General features: G+C 46.3%; 1 protein-coding gene across 1 annotated transcript; it reads left to right on the plus strand.

Annotated features, from left to right (window-relative positions):
- Positions 1–871: 871 nt before the first annotated feature.
- blvrb (biliverdin reductase B) lies at positions 872–24,471 on the plus strand. The gene is made up of 5 exons (XM_072269915.1): positions 872–1,021; positions 5,653–5,814; positions 14,516–14,605; positions 17,006–17,137; positions 24,231–24,471. Exons 1-5 carry the CDS (start codon positions 946–948, stop codon positions 24,386–24,388), a joined length of 618 nt encoding a protein of 205 aa, XP_072126016.1. The 5' UTR covers positions 872–945; the 3' UTR covers positions 24,389–24,471.
- Positions 24,472–25,109: the final 638 nt, after the last annotated feature.

The raw sequence follows: 25,109 nt of genomic DNA on the forward strand, positions 1-25,109 counted from the left end.
CTTGGTCAATGTCTCCCATCCACTACATAATGCACTGGGTGGGCACAGGAGTACATTCAGCCAGAGACTCATTCCACCGAGATGCAGCACAGAGTGTCATAGGAAGTCATTCCTGCCTGTGGCCATCAAACTTTACAACTCCTCCCTTGGAGGGTCAGACACCCTGAGCCAATAGGCTGGTCCTGGACTTATTTCCTGGCATAATTTACATATTACTATTTAACTATTTATGGTTTTATATGGTGCAACTGTAACGAAAAGCAATTTCCCCAGGGATCAATAAAGTATGACTCTGACTATGACTATGATTAAACTTGACTCTTTTTAAAAAGTGTCTGTTCAGCAAGCAAATCACAGGTGAACGGTGTGTGCAAAAGCTCTGGTGAGGAAATCCTTCATTGCCCGCTGCAGGCCTGCTCCAAACAAGAGAAAATCTGCGGATGTTGGAAATCCAGAGCAGCACACGGAAAGTGCCGGAGGAACTCAGCAGGTCAGGCAGCATCTGTGGACGAGAGTAACCAGGCGACGTTTCCGACCGAGACTCCTCGTCAACACAGCTACGTATTTTTTGTGAGAGTGTAGATAAACGACAGTGAAAACGACCAAACCCAGGGGAGATCAAAATTCTTATTAAAATGAATGCCTCTCTTATATAAAATTCAGTGCGCACATGTTGTCACTGGGCTAAACATGACCCAGGGAATATTTTTGCGTACGCCGGTCATTACAAACTCTCGGTTGGGGAATGGGTTAGGGTCGGGAGAGAGTTCGGAAAAGGGGGAGTTTGCCAGCCGGGACTGAGTTCAGGTTGGCCGGGGGCGGGGTGCAGTGATCCGGGGAGGAGCCGCCGCCACACGGAGAAGCGCCGGGGCCGAGCTGGGAGGAGCCTCAGCCGGAAGGCAAAGTTAGAACTGCGGAGGGTACAGCGGTTCCAGCGGCAACACCATGGGGAGGAAAGTCGTGATCTTCGGCTCCACCGGCATGACGGGGCTCGCCACACTCTCGCAGGCCATCGCTGCAGGTGAGCGGACGCCCGAGCGAAGGTGACCCAGTGACCGACTAGCGAGACCTGCCACACTGACCGCGACAGTGGCCAGCCATGCAGACCAATCACTGACCAGTAAATCCAGCCATGTAGACCAATCGCTGACCAGTAAATCCGGCCACACAGACCAATCACTGGCCAAACTGACCAGTAAGTCCAGCCATGTAGACCAATCGCTGACCAGTAAGTCCAGCCACACAGACCAATCACTGGCTAAACAGACCAGTCAGTCCAGCCATGTAGAACAATCGCTGATCAGTAAGTCCAGCCATCCAGACCAATCGCTGACCAGTAAGTCCAGCCACATAGACCAATCACTGACCAACAACTCTGGCTAAACTGACTAAACTGACCAGTAAATCCAGTCACTAACCAGTAAGACCTGTCACACTGACCAGCAGGACTAACCTCCAAGACCAGAGAGCGACACCCACAAAATGCTGGAGGAACTCGAAAGGTCAGGCAGCATCGATGGGAAAAGTATCTTTTCAATAGATGTTGCCTGGCCTGATGAGTTCCTTCAGTATCCTTGTGTGTTTTATTTGGATTTCAGGCATCTGTAGATTTTTCTCGATTTTAGACCAGTGAGTGACCTAGGGGCACTGGGTGAGGCTGGGGTAGAGAGAGCACCAGTCTTTGTGATAAGCAGTTAGATCCAATTAAAATCAGCCCCATTTGTTTCCAGTACGAAAGAGTCGTATCTGCTATTCCTGACTTGCCTCTCTTAAATACACCCAGCATTTCAACATTAATAGCCGATTCCAATAATGTTTGGTAAAAAATAATCAGAAGGCGATCTTAAAATAGTTAGTAACCAGGAAAAAAATGTAGAGGGCAAAATGAATGGTAGGAATGTCACAGACTGCTGGTTGGCCTCTCTCTATTGGAGGGAACGTTGCAAGCACTCAAGTTTTATATAAGACTTTAAGAACAGAATTAGGCCATTTGGCCCATCGAGTCCACTCCACCATTTCATCATGGCTGATCCGTTTTCCCTCTCAGCCCCAATCTCCTGCCTTCTCCCCATATCCCTTCATGCCCTGACCAATCAAGAATCTATCAACCTCTGCCTTAAATATATATAAAAGCTTGCCCTCCGCAGCTGCCAGTGGTAACGAATTCCACGGATTCACCACTCTCTGGCTAAAGAAGTTCCTCCTCATTTCCGTTCCCACAGGACGCCCCTCTATTCTTAGGCTGTGTCCTCAGGTCCTAAACTCTCCCACCATAGGAAACATCTTCTCCGCATCCACTCTATCAAGGCCTTTCACCATTCGATAGGTTTCAATTAGGTTACTGCTCATTCTTCTGAATTCTAGTGAATACAGAGCCGTCAAACGTTCTTCATATGACAAGCTGTTCAATCCTGGAATCATTTTGGTGAACCTCCTTTGAACCCTCTCCAGTTTTAGCACATCCTTCCTAAGATAAGGGGCCCCAAACTGCTCACAATACTGCAAGTGAGGCCTCACCAGTGCTTTATAAAATCTCAACACTGCACCTTTACTTTTATTTTCTCGTCTTCTCAAGTGCACGCAACTACGTTCTTAGAGAGTTAGTCCTGACGAAGGGTCTTGGCCCGAAACGTCGACTGTACCTCTTCCTAGAGATGCTGCCTGGCCTGCTGCGTTCACCAGCAACTTTTATGTGTGTTGCTTCAAATTCCAGCATCTGCAGATTTCCTCGTGTTTGCGTTCTTCGAGAGATTGATAACTTTCGTCCCCCTTGCCCTCAGTCACCACCACTATTGCCTGGTCTTGTTTGGACGTTATAAAGGCTTAAGCAGTTAGTTGTTTGACCAAAATTGCTGCGATATGACCAGCTTGTGAAAACCAAAACCAATCCCGTCGGGCCAGTTACTGCCTCGTCATTCTCACGGTGATGAGAGGTCGTGGCGACAAAGCTATCAAGTGGCATCACCTGCCAAGCTGCTCAGAGAGACTCTTTTGAAAGGTGGGGTGGTGGTCTTGTTGGATGCAAAGGACCCAACACTTTAAGGACGTGGACGAGTATCAAAAGGCTTATATCAGGGGTTCCCAACCTGGGGTCCACAGACTGCCCGGTTAATAGCAGGAGGCCATGGCATAAAAAAAGGTTGGGAAGCCCTGGCTTCGACAGAGTGGACGTGGAGAGGATGTCACTGGGTATATTTAAAGAGGAGATTGATAGGTTCTTGATTAGGAAGGGTGTCAAAGGTCATGGAGAATGGGATTAAGAGGCATCATGAATCAGCCATGATGAAATAGCAGAGCAGACTAGATGGGCTGAATGGCCTAATGTTGTGGCCTTATGGGTGCATGTGAGTATTTGTAAAATATGAGTGGATTTAACATGCTTTTCCATGGGAGAGTCTAAGCACCTGTCCTCGATGTTCAATTTATTGAGACCCTCCCCGTTAACATCCTGGGGTTCACTACTGAGCAGTGCAGTACATGTTACTATCAACTACCTTCAGATTCATTTTCTTGCAGGCATTTACAGGAAAATAAATACAATAGAATTTATGAAAAGTCATTCCTTCGTTACGACCGTGATTCCTCTTGTCAAGTTTTTCCCTATAGAAGTGGTTTGCCATTGCTGCCTTCTGGGCAGTGTCTTTACAAGCCATTATCAATACTCTTCAGAGATTGTCTGCCTGGTGTCAGAGGTCGCAAAACCAGGACTTGTGATCTACACCGGCTGCTCGTACGACCATCCACCAGCTGCTCCCATGGCTCCCTGATTGGGCGGCGGGGGGCTTGCCCGAGGGTGACCTGCAGGCTAGCGGAGGGAGGGGACGCCTTACACCTTCTTTGGTAGAGACGTACCTCCACCCTGACCCCATTATCAGAATAATCAATACATAAAGACCAAGAAACAATGAGAAATGTGCAAAAAGACAATTTATGCAAACATAAGCTGTAGATTCCTTGGAAGTGAGACTGTAGATTGTGGAATCAGTGTAGAGTTGAGGGGAGTGAAGTTCTCCACGACGGTTCGGGAGCCTGATAATTGTCGGGGTACGAATTGTTCCACAACCCGGTGGTGTGGGACACAAGAGGAGTAAAACCCAAATGACTGCTAAACATCGCCGGGGACACCCTACTTGGAGCTGGGGAGCCAGCATCCAGCTCCATTTTAAATTCTGAGAAGCCTCTGCTTGGTTACAGACTACCATGGGAGGCCCTCGGGTTGTGATAAAAGTAATATAGTTGTGCCTTCTGCTAAATAAAAGAAAATCCTGTCCTTCCAATTAGCTGCTGACCACTGATCCTCCCGAACGCCTCGTCAGTGGCTCCTGTGGAGAAAGTTTTTTGCAGAGTCATCCCCAAATGCCAACGTTAGTCAGTGCCTTAGCCGAGTTGCGAGACGCCCCGCAGCTCCGCAAGCCTGCAGTGGAATGATAGGCCTACGTGCACTTATCTGGAAGAGGGAAGGGGCTTATCAGCTAGCAGGTCACCGACACAGTTGCCCAGACTCCTGCTCTTAGAAGAAAGGGCTGAGAGGGGTGTGGAGAAAGTGGGCTGGGCGGGGAAGGACTGAGGGTGGGGAATAACGGGGAGACTGAGGAGGATTAGGTTAGAGAACATGTATGTTTGGGTCCGTGTGTCTGTGGCGTCATAGTGCATCTGCATGTGCTTAAATATACGAGGGGTGATTGATAAGTTCGTGGCCTAAGGTAGAAGGAGTCAATTTTAGAAAACCTAGCACATTTATTTTTCAACATAGTCCCCTCCTACATTTACACACTTAGTCCAGCGGTCGTGGAGCATACGGATCTTGGACCTCCAGGTGGTCCACAGCAGGGGTGATTGATAAGTTCGTGGCCTAAGGTAGACGGAGATGAGTTATACAGCTCTTGTTACATGCACATGCAGTTCAACTTTGAGTGATTATGCAGAAAGTTTGAAGGTAATAACTCATCAGGGGTGATTGATAAGCTCCTGGCCTAAGGTAGAAGAAGATGAGTTATTAACTTCAAACTTCTCCTATCCATGTACCTATCCAAACTTCTCTTAACCATTGAAATTGAGATTGCTGGCAGCTCGTTCCACACTCTCACGACCCTCTGAGTGAAGAAGTTTGCCCTCCTATTCCCCTTGTACCGCTCATCTTTCACCCTTAACCCATGACCTCTAGTTGCCATCCTACCCAATCTCAGTGGAAAAAGCCTGCTTGCATTTACCTTGTCTATACCTCCCATAATTTTATATACCTCTATTAAATCTCCCCTCAATCTTTTACATTCCAAGGAATAAAGTCCTAAGCTATTCAATCTTTCCTTATAACTCGGGTCCTCCAGACCCAGCAACATCCTTGTAAATTTTCTCTGTACTCTTACGTCTTCCTGTTGGTAAGTGACCAAGTTGTATTTGAACACCGGTCCCCCCAACTCATCGATCACAAAATCTAGAGGTTATTGAGTATGCCCACAAGAAAATGAATCTCAAGTGATATATATGAACTTTAGAATTGTTAAGGAACAATTTTGTATTCTTCAATACTGTGGCGGAAGGGAATATCGACCTGACGATAAATGTGGCAACTATATGCCTGATCCTGAGATTCCCGTGGCTGAATCTGTTTATGTATTCACATGTACAATGACCGCCTGCTTTCTCTCACAGGTCACGAGGTCACGGTTTTGGTCCGTGACCCTGCCAGGCTGCCAGCAGAACAGAAAGGGATAAGTGTCATCGTCGGTGACGTCCTGAATAAGGAAGACGTCCAGAAGGCTGTCAAGGGTCAAGACGGAGTCATCGTCGTTCTGGGAACCAGGAATGATTTGAGTGAGTCTTTGCAAGGGTAGGCTGAGCAGCAGCGAACATGAATCCCTGCGACCTGGACTGTTTGAGGCGTATAGTATCATGGGAAATTGGATAATAGTGGGAAGGGGATTAAGGTGCAATCAGGAAGGAGGAAACTTAAGTAGAACTAAACAGCGGCAAAACTAATCCAAAATCAAAACAAAACAATTGCCACTTGCCCGTACGCACTGTTATACCTGCTTGACGCTCCCACAGCTCCAATCATTGCTCTAAACCCTTTAGTCGATCCTTTATTAGCAATTAGCACACATACAGTTAAGTGTTATTTTGCGTTATCTCAGCGGTCAGCAAAAGATACGGCCTCCGCCAGTCCCAAGCTACAAGCTGCAATGAAATAAGCAAGAATACGGAACTTATTCCCTTCGCTTTTATCCAAGCCTGCCTCCCCCCACTCATGTGACTAGTTACCGTTATACAGACGGTAAACGTGCAGCACAGATACGTGGCTCCTCAGTCGCCCATAATGGCCTGTTAGGCCGTTCTCTGAACTCCACACACTATCACATGTAGGGAAGTGACCTTGAACCTTCGAAAAGGAAGCATAGCGACACTTGCAGGTTGTCCCCAGCGTGTCTTGGACTGTGTTGGTCACTAACACAATCAATGCATTTCACTGCAGGTTTTGATGTTCCGACGTACACGTGACAGTAAAGCTGATTTTTATCTTTACTGTCTGCCTGCACTGGTCTGTTTCTAGGGCTCGAACACTTTCTGCTGTGCTCTGTTAGTGCTTTACTGTGTACCGCCCTGATGCACTCTTAAATTATTTGATCTATGTGAACAGAATCGGGTTTAATATCACCGACATACGTCATGAAATTTGTTAACTTTATGGCAGCAGTACAAAGAAATAACATAATAGAGGAAAAAACCCTGTGAATTACAGTAAATGTATATGTGTGTGTGTGTGTGTGTGTGTGTGTGTGTGTGTGTGTGTGTGTGTGTGTGTTTATAGGCATCCATTAGTCTCGTGAGACTATGGATTTGTGCCTTGGAAGGTCTCCAGGGCGCAGGCCTGGGCAAAGTTGTATGGAAGACCAGCAGTTGCCCATGCTGCAAGTCTCCCCTCTCCACGACACCGATGTTGTCCAAGGGAAGGGCATTAGGACCCATACAGCTTGGCACCGGTGTCGTCGCAGAGCAATGTGTGGTTAAGTGCCTTGCTCAAGGACACAACATGCTGCCTCAGCTGAGGCTCGAACTCGCGACCTTAAGATCACTAAACGAACACCTTAACCACTTGGCCACGCACCAACACATGTATATATAATAGTTAAATTAAAATAAGTAGTGTAAAAACAGAAATTTAAAAAAAAGTAGTGCTTAACGCTCATGGGTTCGATGTCCATTCAGAAGTTGGATGGCAGAGGGGAAGAAGCTGTTCCTGAATCGCTGAGTGTGTGTCTTCAGGCTCCTGTACCTCCTCCCTGACGGTAACAATGAGAAGATGGCAGGTCCTGGATGGTGGTGGTCTTTAATGATGGACGCCACCTCCCTAAGGCCCCGCTCCTTGAAGATGATACGATGAAGGCTAGTGCCCATGATGGAGCTGACTAAGTTTACAAATTTATGCAACTTACTTCAATCCTGTGCAGTGCCCCCCCATACCAGACAGTACTTAAGAGCTTTTCCACTGCGTCTCAGTACATGCAACAATAATAACCCAATTGCAAAGCATAAGGAATAGCAGGAGTGGGCCATTCAGCCCATCATGGCTGCCCCACCCTTCCTGAAATTCCAGGAGGTCATCAAGGGTCAGGACTGACTCATCATCGTTCTGAGAAGCGGGAATGATCTGGGTAAGTCTCTGCAGGGGTAGGTGACGTGTGACCTGGAATGTTTGAGATGCTCTACCCTTCCCCACTAGGGTCACAAAGAAAGCTTTTGGCGCGTTGGCCTTCAGAAACCAAAGCATTGAGTACTGGAGATGGAACCTTAATTTGAGGTTGTGTAAGACATTGGTGAGGTTTAATTTGGAGTAACGTGTGCAGTTTTTGGTCACCTACCTACAGGAAAGATGTAAATTAGGTTGAAAGAGTGCAGAGAAAATTTACAAGGATGTTGCCGGGAGTGGGGGACCTGAGTTATAAGGAAAGATTGAATAGGTTAGGACTTTATTCCTTGGAGTGTAGAAGACTGAGAGAAGATTTGATAGAGGTGTACAAAATTATGAGGGGTATTGATAGGGCAAATGCAAGCAGGCTTTTTCCACTGAGGTTGGGTGGGACTACAACCAGAGGTCATGGGTTAAGGGTGACGTGTGAGAAATTTATGGGGAACACGAGGGAAATCTCCTTCACTCAGAGGGCCGTGAGTGTGCGGAATGAGCTGCCAGCTCAATTTCAGTGTTTAAGAAGAAAAGTTAGAATAGGTACATAGATAGTAGGGGTGTGGAGGGCTGTGGTCCCAGTGCAGGTCGAAGGGAGTAGGCATTGTAAATGGTTCAGCATGGACTAGATGGGCTGAAGGGCCTGTTTCTGTGACTCTTAGTTACTCCTTATCCTTTGGATGCCTTAATAAATAATTATCTTTCCATATGTTGGGCAGCCGTGGTTGGCAGCTCATCTAAGAGAAGGGAAACTCTGATCTCAAACCTCTGCTGCCTTGCAGCTATACTCACTCATGGGGAAGGCTTTGGGAGTAAAGCCCCGAGAGGAAAAATCTGCAGCTGGATTCCCTACAGCAGACAGTCCTACGTTGAGTTCAATGCTGACTGGCTATTCCTGCGACGCTGCTGGTGCTAAACTGTATTGGTCCTTGCTGTTCCTTTGGGTTCATCAGATGCGTGGAGAGGGGGAGCTTGCTACATGGGCAGCGGCTTGCTCTCTGTATCGTACTGCCCAGGCTTGCATATCTAGACAGCTAGGACACAATATCTGTGGTTGACCCTGACTGACAGAGGCCTCGCTCTCTCATTTCTACATCATTCAGGCACTTTTCCGTCCTGATTTAATTTCAGAAGAATATACCATTATATTGGGTTGAGTTGTTCCCCTGCCTCGGCCATCCGTTTGCAAACGTTTCATCACCGTATGAGGAGACATCATCAGCGCGCTGTTCACCCTTGTGTGTCCTCCAAATGCTCGGCCTTTATCAGTCAGCTGATTGGTCGTCGTTACGGACACTCAGTTGTGACGTAGGGTGCGGGTCTATTTGCTGATTGGCTGCCTGGCGAATTCTGTGCGCTGTGGTCTGGAATTCTGCCTGCATTTGCTTATCGATAGGACCGAGGCCTACATGTCTGTGTGCGGAAAACCACGCTCTTAGGAGTTCTCTTGTATGCCGAGTGTTTACTAGTGCCCTTTCACTGATACCCAGTCGAGTTTGTGCCCCTCTTGATCTTCATGGGTAGACAACTAGCTTGACAACTAGTTAACATTCATGGATCCTTGCAGATAGTTTTCTCCCGGCTGGGTCGACGTAGCGTTGATATGCTGTTACAGACGTGAGAAAGCTTGCAGATGCAGGAACTCCAAGGCAACAAACTCAAAATGCTGGAAGACCGCGACAGATCTGTGGAAGTGAATAGATGGCCGACGTTTCAGGCCAAAACCCTTCTTTGGCACTGAGAAGGAAGGGGAAAGATGCCAGACAAAAAGGTGTTGGGGGGGGAGGGGAAGTAAGCCAGCTGGAAGGCGATTGGTGAAGCCGGGTGGGTGGGAAAGGTCAAGGGCTGGAGAAGAAGGAATCTGATAGGATAGGAGAGTGGACAGTGGGAGAAATCAGTTGTGAGATATTTATGTGTCAGATATTTATAGAGAACAGAACAGCACAGGCTCAATTGTACTACCGCAAGCTGAATTAAAGTCATGTGGAGAGTATTAATAGAACTATGACAGGAGAGAGACTACAGACGCTGGAATTCTGCAGCAACACACTCAAAACATTCGTAAGGCCAGCGATGTTGTGGGGATGGAACTGGACTCTCTGACGGTGGTGTCTGAAAAGAGGATGCTGTCCAAGTTGCATGCCATCTTGGTCAATGTCTCCCATCCACTACATAATGTACTGGTTGGGGACAGGAGTACATTCAGCCAGAGACTCATTCCACTGAGATGCAACACAGAGTGTCATAGGAAGTCATTCCTGCCTGTGGCCATCAAACTTTACAACTCCTCCCTTGGAGGGTCAGACACCCTGAGCCAATAGGCTGGTCCTGGACTTTTTTCCTGGCATAATTTACCTATTACTATTTAACTATTTATGGTTTTATTACTATTTATTATTTATGGTGCAACTGTAACGAAAACCAATTTCCCCCGGGATCAATAAAGTATGACTCTGACTAAAACGCTGGAGGAACTCAGCAGGTCAGGCAGGTTCTATGGAGAGAGTAAACAGTCAACGTTTCGGGCCGAGACTCTTCTTCAGGGCTGGGGGGAGAAAAGATGCGAAGTCAGAGCAATAAAGTGGAGGGGCTGGGGGGAGAAGTACAAGGTGGGAGGTGATGGGTGAAACCGGGAGAGGGGGAAGGGTGAAGTAAAGAGCTGGGAAGTTGATTGGTGGAAGAGCTAAAAGGCTGGGGAAGGGGCAATTTGATGGGAGAGGACAGAAGGCCACGGAAGAAAGGGAAGAGGGAGGAGCACCAGAGGGAGGTGATGGACAGGTAAAGAGATAAGGGGAGAGACAGAAACAGGAATGGGGAATGGTGAAGGGGGAAGCAATTACCGGAAGTTCAAGAAATTGATGTTCATACCATCAGGCTGGAGGCTTCCCAGATGGAATACAAGGTGTTGCTCCTGGCAGTAGAGGAGGTCATGGACTGATGTGTTGGAATGAGAATGGGAAGTAGAATTGAAATGGGCGGCCACTGGGAGATCCCGCTTTTTGTGGCGGATGGAGCGTAGACGCTCGGCAAAGCGGTCTCCTAATCTACGTCAGATCTCACTGACATACAGGAGGCCACACCGGGAGCACCGGATACAGTAGACGACCCCCACCAGACTCACAGGTGAAGTGTTGCCTCACCTGGAAGGACCGTTTGGGGCCCTGGATGGTAGTGAGGGAGGAGGTGGAGGGGCAGGTGTGGCACTTGTTCCACTTGCACGGGTAAGTGCCAGGAGGGAGATCAGTGGGGAGGGGTGAAAGGACGAGGGAGATCCCTGCCAAAAGTGGAAAGTGTGGGGGTGGGAGAGGGATAGGGGAAGAAAACAGACAGGATCTCCCGGTTGCCACCCACTTCAACTCTGCTTCACATTTTGGATATGCCCATACATGGCCTCCTCTACTGCCATGATGAGGCTAAACTCAGGTTGGAGGAGCAACACCTCATATACCGTCTAGGTAGTCTCCAGCCCCTTGGTATGAACATAGAATTCTCCAACTTCTACTAATTCCCTCCCCCTCCCTTCCTCTATCCCTATTTCACTCTGCCCCCTCCCCCAGCTGCCTATCACCTCCCTCATGGTTCCACCTCCTTCTACTACCCATTGTGTTTTCCCCTATTCCTTCTTCACCTTTCCTGCCCATCACCTCCCTGCTTCCACTCCCCCACCCCTTTATCTTTCCCTTTACTGGTTTTTCACCTGGAACCAACCAGCCTTCTCCTTCCCACCCTCCCCCCGCCTTCCTTATAGGGCCTCTGCCCCTTCCCCCTACAGTCCTGACGAAGGGTTCCAGCCCGAAACGTTGACTGATCGTTTCCACGCATGCTGCCCGACCTGCAGAGTTCCTCCAGCGTGTTGTGGGATAGGGAAAGATATGCTTAGTGGTGGGATCCCATTGTTGAAAAAATTTCAGGCCAAGACACTCTTCACCAACTCTTCATAGAAATGACATTTATTAGTTGACAGAAGTGGAAAGTGGAAGGGTGGAGGGAGATGTGTTTGTTGGTGGGATCCTGTTGGAGAAAGAACTTCAGGCTGATACTCTTCATCAGCTCTTAATAGAAATGACATCTGTTAGTCGACAGAAGTGCCTGCTGCGTTATGGGTTTCACTATCTCGGATAGTGCTGCTGCACCAGGTTGATTTTAAAGGTTATTTGTCACATGTGCATCAAAACATGGAGTGAAATGCATAGTATCAATGCTACGTCAACCCCACCGGGAGAAAACTATCTGCAAATTGAAAATGCCACAGGATTTATAAACTCGCACTCCGTTCCACATTGACAAATACAGTACTGTGCAAAAGTCTTTGGCACCCTAGCTATATATCACCCCCTCCCCCCGGAAGTTTTCATGTTTTATAGTTTTACAACTTTGAATCACAGTGGGCGTCATTTGGCTTTTTTGACACTGATGAACAGAAGAAGACTCTTGTGTCAAAGTGAAAACAGATCTCTACAAAGTGATCTAAATTAATTACAAATATAAAACACAAAATAATTCATTGCATAGGTACTCACCCCCTTCAAGTCAGTATTTAGTAGATGCACCTTCGGCAGTAATTACAGCCTTGAATCTATGTGGATCTGTCTCTATCAGCTTTGCACATCCAGACACTGCAATTTTTCCCTATTCTTCTTTACAAAGCTGCTCAAGCTCTGTCAGATTGCATGGGGATCGTGAGTGAACAGCCCTAAGCTTTATGCTTAGAATCATTGTCTTGCTGGAAAACAACCCTTCTCCCAGGTCGCAGTTCTCTTGCAGACTGCATCAGGTTTTCCTCCAGGATTTCCCTGTATTTTGCTGCATTCATTTTACCCTCTACCTTCACGAGCCTTCCAGTCACATAATTAGTTAAATGGAGATCACCTTGTGCAGACAAGATGTATTAAATCACTGAAGTAAAAATACACCTGTATCTGGAAGGTCCAACTGCTGGCGAGTCAGTATCCTGACAAAAACTACACCATGAAGACAAAAGAACACTCCAAGCAACTCCATGAAAAGGTTATTGAAAAGCACAAATCAGGAAATGGATACAAGAAAATTTCCAAGTCAATGAATATCCCTTGGAGTACAGTTAAGTCAATCATCAAGAAATGGAAAGAATATGGCACAGGTGTAAATCTGCCCAGAGCGGACCAACCTCAAAAACTGAGTGACCATGCAAGAAGGGGACTAGTGAGGGAGACACCTATGACAACTCTGGAGGAGTTACAAGCTTCACTGGCTGAGATGGGAGAGTGGCAAAGAGAAAGCCACTGTTGGAAAGAAACTCACATGAAATCTCGGCTAGAGTTTGCCAGGAGGCATGTGGGGGACACTAAAATCAGCTGGAAGAAGGTTCTGTGGTCTGATTAAAACCAAAATGGAGCTTTTTGGCCATCAGACTAAACTCTACTCTTGGGGTATTGCAAACACTGCACATCATCAAAAACACACCTTCCCTATCATGAAGCATGGTGGTGGCTGCGTCATGCTGTGGGGATGCTTCACTACAGCAGGCCCTGGAAGGATTATGAAGGTAGAGAGTAAAATGAATGCAGCAAAACACAGGGAAATCCTGGAGGAAAACCTGATGCAGTCTGCAAGAGAACTGCGACTTGGGACAAGATTTGTTTTCCAGCAAGACAATGACCCCAAGCATAAAGCCAAAACCACACAGGAATGGCTTAAAAACAACAAAGTTAATGTCCTGGAGTGGCCAAGTCAGAGACCAGATCTCAATCCATTAAGAATTTGTGGCTGGACTTGAAAAGGGCTGTTCACTCATGATCCCCATGCAATTTTGTAAAGTAGAAAGGGGAAAAATTGCAGTGTCCAGATGTGCAAAGCTGATAGAGACCTATCCACACAGACACAAGGCTGTAATTGCTGCCAAAGGTGTATCTGCTAAATACTGACTCGGAAGTGGGTGTATACTTATGGAATCAATTATTTTGTGTTTTATATTTGTAATTAATTTCGAGACTTTGTGGAGATCCATTTTCATTTTGACACCAAAAAGTCTTTTTCCGTTGGCCAGTGTCTAATAAAAAAAAGCCAAATTAAATCCACTGTGATTCAATGTTGTAAAACAATAAAACATGGAAATTTTCTAGGGGGCGGTGAATACTTTTTATTGGCACTGTACATGGGCCTGAGACTATTGCACAGTGCTGTTTGTCTTTGGAACGTGGGAGGAAACGGGAGCACTCGGTGGGGAGAATGTACAAACAGGCAGCCGCAGGAATCGAACCCCGTTCGCGATCGCTGTTGCTGTGACACCCTTGCATTTTGTTCTTTGAAACACAATCTAAACTGTTTAAATGTGACTTTTGGGTGAGGAAAGCCTCCCACACTAGCCAGGGGAAGTTGCCTGTCGTTGGCTTCCCATTTCACAGCGGCTGGCAGACCTGAATCACTGACCACAATCCTCCATCCCCACGTACAGTTCGTACTTTGGCCCAGCAAGAACCCTCCTCCTTCCTTTTCTCCTTTGGTCCACTCTCTTCTCCTATCAGATTCCTTCTTCTTATCCAACTCTTGACCTTTCCCACCAACCTGGCTTCACCTGTCACCTTACAGGTGTCCTCTCTCTCCTCGCCCCGCCTTTTTTTGTTATTCTGACATCATCTCCCTTCCTTCTCACTCCTGAAGAAGAGTCTCGGCCTGAAACGTCGACTGTTTATTCATTTCCATAGATGCTGCCCGGCCTGCTGAGTTCCTCCAGCATTTTGTGTGTGTGTGTGTGTTCGTGTTCGAGTGAATCTCGAACTCCTCCATGGCCTGCGTCTGAAAATGGTTGAACCTGGACTATTGCCGAACACAAATTCCCCTTTTGTTTCCCTGCAGGCCCCACGACGATGATGTCCGATGGAACCAGAAACATTATTGAAGCTATGAAGGTCCACAATGTGAGGAAGATTGTGGGCTGTATGTCAAGTAAGTTTAAAGCCGGTGCGAACTTTACTGCACCTTTGACCAGCTCAAGACGTTCAACAGAGTGACTTTTTAAAGTGGAGTTACTTCTACAATATTGGAAAAGTGACTAATCGGGAAATTCTATCTGTAACATTTCAGCTTAGGGTATTAATATTGACAAAGAGACTGAGGAGAACTCCCTGTCTTCAGCAGAATGACATGGTCGTATACCACACCAGCTGATGCCATTAACCAGGGAGGGGCTCAGTATCTCCTGTGCATTAAACACAGCTGATCTGCTAAGAATCAAATTTAATATCACCATCGTATGGCAAAGGTTCAAAAGGTTCATTTTATTTTTGAAGCATGTATGCAGGATACAACTCTGAGATTTGTCTTCTCCAGATAGCCACAAAATACAGAAAAACCACAGAAGTAGTTGAAAGAAAAGACACCAATCCTCCCCCACAAGAAAAAGAAACAAAAACCCACAAACCCTTACCCTCACTCAAAAACTGACAGATCACCCACAAGAACATCAAACCCCATACCCCCAGCCCACCAATCGTGAAATTTGTTAACTTTACGCCAGCACAATGAAGTACATGATAAATATAGAGGAAAAGCTGAATTACAGTAAGCATATAAATAGTTATGTTAAAACAAGTAGTGCAAAAAAAACTTGTCAAAAGTATTGGGGTAGTGTTCAAGGCTTCAATGTCCATTCAGAAGTCGGATGGCAGAGGGGAAGAAGCTGTTCCTGAATCGCTGGGTGTGTGCCTTCAGGCTCCAGTACCTCCTCTCTGATTGTAACAATGAGCAGAGGGCATGTCCTGGGTGGTGGGGGTCCTTAATGATGGACGCTGCCTTCCTAAGGCACTGCTCCTTGAAGATGTCTTGGATACTGCGGAGGCTGGTACCCATGATGGAGCTGACTAGCCTTACAAGTTTCTGCAACTAACTTCGATCTTGTGCAGTAGCCCCTCCCTTGCATGCAGACGGTGATGCAGCCTGTCAGAATACTCTTCACCGTACGTCTGCAGAAAGTTTTCGAGTGTTTTGGGTGACAAGGCAAATCTCCTCAAACTGCTGATGAAATGTAGCTGCTGTCTTGCCTTCTTTGTGAAACGCCCTGGTTCCGTCGGCTGCGTAAGTCTAGGGAAGGCGATCTCCGGCCCCACCGAACGTGTGAGATTGAGGTGCGAGCCCACTCCAAAACCCCCATTTGTCTGGATGCCGCGCGATTCATTACCCTGTCACAAATATGAGGGGCGATTGATAAGCTCATGGCCTAAGGTAGAAAACCTAGCACATTTATTTTTCCTACGTTTACACACTTAGTCCAGCGGTCGTGGAGTGTACGGATCCCTTCTTTGTAGAAGTCGGCATCTTGGACCTCCAGAAAGTGGTCCACAGCAGGGGTGATTGATAAGTTTGTGGCCTAAGGTAGAAGGCGATGAGGAGAAATTTCAAACTTTCTGCATTTTCACTTAAAGAGCTGAACTGCACGTGCATGTAACGAGAGCTGTATAACTCACCTCCTTCTACCTTAGGCCACGAATGTATCAATCACCCCTGCTGTGGACCACCTGGAGGTCCAAGACGCTCTCGTTACATGTACGTGCAGTTCAACTCTTCGCGTGATAATGCAGAAAGTTTGAAGTGAATAACTCATCTCCTTCTACCTTAGGCCACGAACTTATCAATCACCCCTGCAGTGGACCACTTCTACAAAGAAGGGATCTGTATGCTCCACGACCGCTGGACTAAGTGTGTACATGTAGGAGGGGACTATGTTGAAAAATAAATGTGCTAGGTTTTCTAAAATTGACTCCTTCTACCTTAGGCCACAAACTTATCAATCACCCCTCGTAAGTGCCACGAAATAACGGACAGCACGCCACATACAATTGAACGATTTAGCTTTATAATTCTTAATTTGACAAAGGGTTAGTAAAGAAAACGGGGAAAAAAAAAGAAAATGCCCATTTTAATGAAACAGTGTAACGTGCACAAGTTGGAGCTCAAGTTTTCCCCTTCGCCGATCCTCAACCTATCTTTCCCCGGGCTTCGTTGAATCCTATGACCTCTTCTCCCCAGCGTCTTCTCTCCCCATCTCCTTAACAAAAGACCCCAAGCCTGACCTTGGTGTCCCTCACCAGAGAAACCTGCCCTCAATCCGACCATCCTAACCGGAAGGCACACAATTCTCCTATCTCTTGTCTTCAATGGTAACCCAAACAAGCAGCTTACACAGAGAACAGCAGAAAAATGAAATACAGAACAGCAACAAAACTGTGAACCAGGGCGTTACATTTGTAGCTGCATCGATAATGTTGCATCCAGGTTTTGTCCTCAGACACCCAGGAGCTTGGAATTGTTCTCTGTCTCTCCACTACGGATCTGCTTCTCTTGCTACAGCATTCCTGTTATGGGATGAAGCCAAGATTCCCCCTCGCCTCCTGGACTTGACCAAAGACCACCAGAGGATGTACGAGGTGCTGAAGAACTCGGGTCTTGACTACGTGGCCGTGTTTCCACCTCACATCGACGGTTAGACTTTCTTTACTATGTAACGGGGGGTGGGGGGTGAGATGGTTTTAGGTGCCGGTCACTGTGATGTTAAGATGGGCTCATTATCGAGGTTCCCTAATTCTGACGCTGACCCTCTAAGCGAGCTTGTTCCGTGGCCCTCTAGTGGACAGTTGTCAAACCTGCACCTTAATCCGTTAAGCTCAACTGTATTTGAATCAGTAGCAGGTGAAAATGCTGGTCTGTGACTGGGAACTGGGAAAGTTTCCAAGAACTGGTTCAAATTTTCCTGCTTTTTTTTTTTTTTTAAAGAGTTGTCTTTGGTTTGGGCTGGGTTTTAATCTTCTAACAAGCTGCCTCACCCAGAGAGCAAGCAATTGCAATTACCCTAACCTTGTCCTATGAGAGATATTCCCCTTGTCCTTTCCACCCTTCTGCAACCTAAAATTCACTTGTTTCTCACTCCGTCTCACTCCTGTTAAAGAGGCATCAACCAGAAACTTTGACCCTGCTTTTCTCTGCGCGGATGCTGCCTGATCTACCGACTGTTTTCAGCGTTTTCCTTTCCTTTGGTGTGTTAAAAGTACTTTTCCTGAGTTTGGGCTGGATAACTTCACCCACCACAACTCATATTCTCAGTATTAATTAATTGTTTGTTTTTTTTAGTCATAGTCATACTTTATTGATCCCGAGGGAAATTGGTTTTCATTACAGATGCACCCACCAAGAATACAGTATAAATATAGCAATATAAAACCATAAATAATTAAATAGTAATATGTAAATTATGCCAGGAAATAAGTCCAGGACCAGCCTATAGGCTCAGGGTGTCTGACCCTCCAAGGGAGGAGTTGTAAAGTTTGATGGCCACAGGCAGGAATGACTTCCTATGACGCTCTGTGTTGCATCTCGGTGGAATGAGTCTCTGGCTGAATGTACTCCTGTGTCCAACCAGTACATTATGTAGTGGAATTTTTGGTGTTTGCATTTTGTCTTCTTTTGCACATTGGCTGTTTGTCAGTCTATTAAATTTCTTTGTTCTACTGGAAATGCCCGCAAGAAAATGAATCTCAGGCTTGTATATGATAACATATCAGAAACAGGTTTAAAATCACTGGCATGTGTCGTGAAATTTGTTAACTTTGCTGCAGCAGTACAATGCAATACATGGTAATATAGAAAAAAATAGGCAAACTGATTACAGTAAGCAGATATATGTATATTAAATAGTTAAATTAAAAATAGTGCAGAAACAGAAATAATAATAATTTTAAAAAGTGAGGTAGTGTCGTGGGTTCAATGTTTATTCAGAAATTGGATGGCAGAAGGGAAGAAGCTGTTCCTGAATCGCTGAGTGTGTGTCTTCAGGCTTCCGTACCTCCTCCCTGATGGTAGCAATGAGAAGAGGGACATGTCCTGGGTGATGGGGGTCCTTAATGATGGACAGTGCCTTTTTGAGGCACTGCTCCTCGAAGATGTCTTAGATACTATGGAGGCTAGTTCCCATGATGGAGCTGACCAATTTTACAACTTTCTGTAGCTTCTTTCGATCCTGTGCATAGACCCCCCCCCCCACACACACACACACACCATACCAGACTTTGATGCAGAGAGTCAGAACGTGGTACATTTATAGAAGTTTTTGAGAGTTTTTGGTGACAAACCAAATCTCCTCAAACTCCTAATGAAATATAGCCACTGTCTTGCCTTCTTTATAGCTGCTTCGATAGGTTGGGACCAGGTCAGATCCTCAGAGATCTGGACACCCAGAAACTGAAAACTGCTCACTCTCTCCACATCTGATCCCTCAATGAGGAATATACACACTTTGATAGTAAATTTAGTTTGGATCTTCATTCCAAAGCATTTCACTGCACACATATCTGGGGAAATGCAACAGCGTTTTGTTCCATAAACGTCAAGATGATAATTAAGGGATCTATGCTGGCCAGGATATTAGCAAACAAATTAGGCAGCATTTCACCTGAGAATCTGTTGGGGTCGACTACTGTGTCCGATGCTACTGATGCGGCCTCCTCTACATTGGTGAGTCCCGTTGTAGATTGGGGGACCACTCCGTCGAGCTCCTTTGCTCCATCCACCAAAAGCAGGATTTCCCGGTGGCCGGACATTTTAATTCCCATTCCCCTCTCCATTCTGACCTGTTGGTCCGCGGCCACCTCTTGTGCCCAGGTGAGGCTGCCCTCAGGGTGGAGGAACAATACTCAAACATTCTGTCTGGGTAGCCTCCAACCTGATAACATGAATATTGATTTCTCCTTCCGGTGAACCAAATCCCCCCACCCTTCTCCTCTATTCCCCACTCTGACCTTTCACTACTTCTCACTTGCCTGTTAGTTTCCCCAGGCCCCCTCCTCCCATTGCCCACTCTCCTCTCCTATCAGATTCCTGCTTCTCCAGCCCTTGACCTTTCCCACCCACCTGGCTTCACCTCTCACCTTCCAGCTGGCCTCCTTCCCCTCCCCGCCACCATTTATTCCAGCCTCTTCCCCCCTTCCATCTTAGTCCTGAGGAAGCGTCTCGGCCTGAGACGTCGACTATAGCCATAGTCATAGTCATACTTTATTGATCCGGAGGGAAATTGGTTTTCGTTACAGTTCCACCATCAGAGAGTCCAGTTCCATCCCCACAACATCACTGGCCTTACGAATGAGTTTGCTGATTCTGTTGGTGTCTGCTACCCTCAGCCTGCTGCCCCAGCACACAACAGCAAACACGATCACACTGGCCACCACAGACTCATAGAACATCCTCAGCATCGTCCGCATCGATGACTATCTACTCATTTCCATAGATGGCGCCCGACCCACTGAGTTCCTCCAGCATTGTGTGTCTGTGTGTGTGTGTGTGTGTGTGTGTGTGTGTGTGTGTGTGTGTGTGTGTTGCTTTGGGACAAGTTGTTCTATTTTTCACTCAGCTATTTCATAGGGAGTAAAGGAATTACCCCTGAATTCTGATTAATTTTACCAATCATAATCTCATTGATATGGTCTCAAACCTTTTATTCAACTGCCCGAAGAACACCCTACCTTGAAAATCCCATTCCATTGTGGAGGGTCCCCGACCGGTTGAACAGGTGGAAGTTCCCTGATCCATTTTCAAACCCAGGTCCCAGAGGCGAAGTGTTAGCATCTGATCTACTCCACGTGCACCCTAGCAGAACTGTCCTCCCTCCACTGCAGGTACTTGCTGACAGCGAGAAGAAGGGGTGACTCGCCGAGGGTCCCACAGACATCCAAAGTCCTCCCGGTGCTAATACTGGAAACTTCTTGCATGACTCTAGTTTCCTCCCACATCTCCGGGTCGTGTGGGCTGCTGGGTTAATTGGCTGTTGTAAACAATCTCCAATATGTGGAATCGGGGGCCAGTTGATGAGAATGTGTGGAAAATAAAGACTGATTATTATAGGATTAGTGGCAATGGGTGATTGATAGTTGGCATGGACTTGTATCAGTGCCTCCAGTTGAACTCTTGTCTCTTTGTGTGTTTTCCCCCTAGCCGTCAGTCTGTGGTTTTGTATTGCCGTGTGCTCTTGTTTGTTTTCATGCCCCATGTGCTCCTGTTCCTGCTCTACTCCAGCCCCTGTATTACTGAGTACTCCGTCTCTCATCTGTTTCCCATTATTACCTGTAATGCTGCCACCTGAGTCTCATTGTGCTCCACCTATCATCTGCCTCTCTGTTTATTGCTCAGTGTATTTCAGTCCTGTGTTTTCACCTGATTGTGCCGGTGAATTTTCCTGAGCCTTTCCAGCATTCGTATCTGTACTCTGTCTGTCTGAATATTGACTCTGCCTGTTTCTCGATTCTGGTTTTTGGATTTCTCTGGAATTTTTGATCTCTGCCTGAACTTTGACGCTGACTTAGTTGCCCCTCTGGATTTGCTACTCTGTAAATATCACAGTGTGTACAGTACTGGGTCTGTGATTGGGTCCCTGCTTTAGCGTCCTGACAGACTTGCAATCAGAATCAGGTTTAATATCACTGGCGTAAGTGTTGAAACCTGTTATGTGACAGCAGTACATTGCAATACATAATTAAAAACTAAGTTACAATAAAAAGTATAAATATATCTATAATGTTAAATAAGTATTGCAAAATAGAAATTAAAAAGGTAGTGAGGTAGTGTTCGTGGGTTCACTGTCCATTTAGGAATCGGATGGCAGAGGGGAAGAAGCTGTTCCTGAATCACTGAGTGTGTCTTCAGGCTTCTGTACCTCCCACCTGATGGTAGCGATGAGAAGAGGGCATGTTCTGGGAAGTGGGGGTCCTCAATGATGGATGCCGCCTTTTTAAGGCATCGTTTCTTGAAGATGTCCTGGGTACTACAGAGGCCAGTGCCCGTGTTGGAGCTGACTGAGTTTACAACTCTCTGCAGCTTATTTCCCGTGCGGTAGCCCACCCCCACCCCCATACCAGATGGTGACGCAGGCAGTCAGAATGCTGTCCATGGTATATCTGTAGAAATTTGTGAGTGTCTTTGGTGACATACCAAACCTTCTCAAGCTCCTAATGAAATACAGCTGCTTAGTGGGCCTAAGGGCCCGTTTTTAACCATATAACAATTACAGCACGGAAACAGGCCATCTTGGCCCTTCTAGTCCATGCTGAACTCTTACTCTCACCTAGTCCCACTGACCTGCACTCAGCCCATAACCCTCCATTCCTTTCCTGCCCATATAGCTGTCTAATTTTACTTTAAATGACAATATTGAACCTGCCTCTACCACTTCTGCTGGAAGCTCATTCCACACGGCCACCACTCTCTGAGTAAAGAAGTTCCCCCTCATGTTACCCCTAAACTTTTGTCCTTTAACTCTCAACTCATGTCCTCTTGTTTGAATCTCCCCTACTCTCAATGGAAAAAGACTATCCACGTCAACTCTTATCTATCCCCCTCATAATTTTAAATACCTCTATCATGTCCCCCCTCAACCTTCTATGCTCCAAAGAATAATGCTCCAAAAACTTCAGGGAACTATGCACCATTATTCCTAGATCCCTCTGTTCTACTGCATTCTTCAAAGCCCTACCATTTACTATGTATATCCTATTTTGATTAGTCCTACCAAAATGTAGCACCTCACACTTATCAGCATTAAGCTCCATCTGCCATCTTTCAGCCCACTCTTCTAACTGGCCTAAATCTCTCTGCAAGCTTTGAAAACCTACTTCATTATTCACAACTCCACCTATCTTAGTATCATCTGCATACTTACTAATCCAATTTACCACCCCATCATCCAGATCATTAATGTTTATGACAAATAACATTGGACCCATTACAGATCCCTGAGGCACACCGCTACACACCGTCCTCCAATCTGACAGACAGTTATCCACCACTACTCTTTGGCATCTCTCATCCAGCCACTGTTGAATCCATTTTACTACTTCAATATTAATACCTAACGATTGAACCTTCCTAACTAACCTTCTGCGTGGGACCTTGTCGAAGGCCTTATTGAAGTCCATATAGGCAACATCTACCGCTTTACCCTCGTCAACTTTCCTAGTAACCTCTTCAAAAAATTCACTAAGATTTGTCAAACATGACCTTCCACACACAAATCCATGTTGACTGTTGCTAATCAGACCCTGTCTATACAGATAATTATAAGAATCTCTAAGAATACCTTCCATTAATTTACCCACCATTGATGTCAAACTTACAGACCGATAACTACTAGGTTTACTCTTAGAACCCTTTTTAAACAATGGAACAGCGTGAGCAATACGCCAATCCTCCGGCACCATCCCCGTTTCTAATGACATTTGAAATATTTCTGTCAGAGCCCCTGCTATTTCCACACTAACTTCCCTCAAGGTCCTAGGGAATATCCTGTCAGGACCCAGAGACTTATCCACTTTTTGTATTCCTTAAAAGCGCCAGTACTTGTGCTGTATCTGTCTGTGACTCTATGATTTTAAACTAAGACCAAACCTGGGACTTTCTGTCCATTGACCCTTCATCAGCAGCCTGTTTCTTGACAGTAAATGATTTTTTTTAAAGCGGATGCCATAAATCTCAAAGAGTAATTTCTGGAAACACTCAGCAGGTCAGGCAGCATCCATGGAGAGAGAAACAAGAGTTAATGTTTCAGGAAATGAAGACCCTTCGGGTCTGACAGGGTCCTTAACCTTAAATGTTGCCTATTTCTCTCTCCACAGATGCTGCCCTATCGACCACAACTCTCCAACCCCTCCACCTCGTGCACTGTCACTTTAGGCTTACACTCCACACCTCATACCTAAACTGACACATTTCAATACTGTGTTTTCATATACCTCCCTGATACTTTGTCATCTTTCATCTCTCTATGTACATAGCAGACTCGGTGGGCCAGACGGCCTAATTCTTCTGTATCTTGTGGTCTTGTACAATCAGACTATAGGGGTGGAGATAAGTTTCTTTGACTTTCCCTCCGCTAGTCTGCAGGTCACCTGTGAGCAAGGTGTAGCACCTGCTTAGCCCCCGATCGGGGTCAGGTGAAGCCATGGGGGCAGGTGGTGGATGGTCGTACGAGCAGCCGGTGCAGATCACAAGTCCTGGTTATGTGACCACTGACGCCAGGCAGACAATCCCTGAAGAGTATTGTTAACGGCTGGGGTCACCTGTCCTGTAAGGACACTGCCCAGAAGGAGGCAATGGCAAACCCCTTCTGCAGAAAAATTTGCCAAGAATAATCATGGTCGTGGAAAGACCATGATCGCCCATGTTGTACAACACGGCACATAATGATGATGTCATACAGCACGGCACATAATGATGATGAATCAGTCTAAGTATAGCTAATCTCATACTCAGTTACTTAAACACTGTTTCATAGGTTTGCTTTTATATTTTTTTCTTTATGCATTTTTTTTATTCTGCATTGAATCCAGAGTAACAATCATTTTGTTCTCCTTTACATTCGTGTACTCAAGAATGACAATAAATAATTTAAAATTTAGGAGCCTCATTATCGTATTTGCCTCTACATCCATTCTCAGCAGCACATTCCAGGCACCATCCATCCATCTCTCTCTCTTAAAAAGAACTTGCCCCGCACTCTGCACGGTGGTTATTTAACGTGACTTTGTTCCTCTTACAGACAATCTGCCCCTGACCGGGAGTTACGCCATAGCAGTGAATCAAAGGGGAGGCCGAGTCATCTCCAAACACGACTTGGCACACTTCTTCGTCAAGTGCCTGACGACCTCCGAGTACGACGGGAAGTTTGTCTGCGTTTCAGGCACTTACCAGACCTAGAGATGCCAACCATCCGGGGATGGGTGACGTCCTTCAACTTTAACGCGTATCAACAGGGTGATAAAATAAAAAATCTGAATCAACCATTCTCATTGGATGTACTCGTAGCTGAAGCGTGTAAAACCATTGGTGTGTGGGTAAACTGAAGGGAAAGCTGGAGAGAGGGTAGGGAGCATACCTGGAGATCAATCTGGAGATACAGCATGGTATAGACTCTTCTAGCCCTTTGAGCGGTATCACCCAGCAACCCAACAACTCCGATTTAACCCTAACCTATTTAGCGAATCACTGCGGATTAGGCATTCCGGTCCTTTGAGCCACCAACAAACCCGATTAAAGGCCAATTTATACTTGTGCGTCAAATCGACGGCATAGCCGCGTACCCTTCACCATACCCTACACCGTACCCTACCCCATAGCCTGACACGCACCTCCCCAAAAATGTAACTACGCGTCTCAGTGACGCAGACCGCAACAACTGTGATTGGTCCGCTTGGTAGCATTGCATTTTCTCCTACACTGCAATAGCTTCCCATTGGGCGACTGAAGGGCAGGGAAGGAACTCTGGCTGCAATGCTTTCCATAAAGCTTTACAGACCTCCGAAATTATGGAGGACCCTGTGCTTGACGCCAGTTTGTAGCTGCTACAGCCTGTTGACTTCCACCTGAAGCTAAAACTCGAATGGTGATTGCCAGTCTCTGAGTATACTGTGTGTACACT

This window comes from Mobula birostris, chromosome 10 (genome assembly GCF_030028105.1).
Source record: "Mobula birostris isolate sMobBir1 chromosome 10, sMobBir1.hap1, whole genome shotgun sequence".
Lineage (NCBI taxonomy): Eukaryota > Metazoa > Chordata > Chondrichthyes > Myliobatiformes > Myliobatidae > Mobula > Mobula birostris.

Bases quoted from the DNA above. Each gene is read 5' to 3' on its own strand.
- blvrb (XM_072269915.1), top strand. From the start codon at position 946: ATGGGGAGGAAAGTCGTGATCTTCGGCTCCACCGGCATGACGGGGCTC. The intron at 1,022-5,652 runs GTGAGCGGACGC...TTTCTCTCACAG, and splicing joins CTCGCAGGCCATCGCTGCAG to GTCACGAGGTCACGGTTTTG. The intron at 17,138-24,230 runs GTTAGACTTTCT...TTCCTCTTACAG, and splicing joins GTTTCCACCTCACATCGACG to ACAATCTGCCCCTGACCGGG.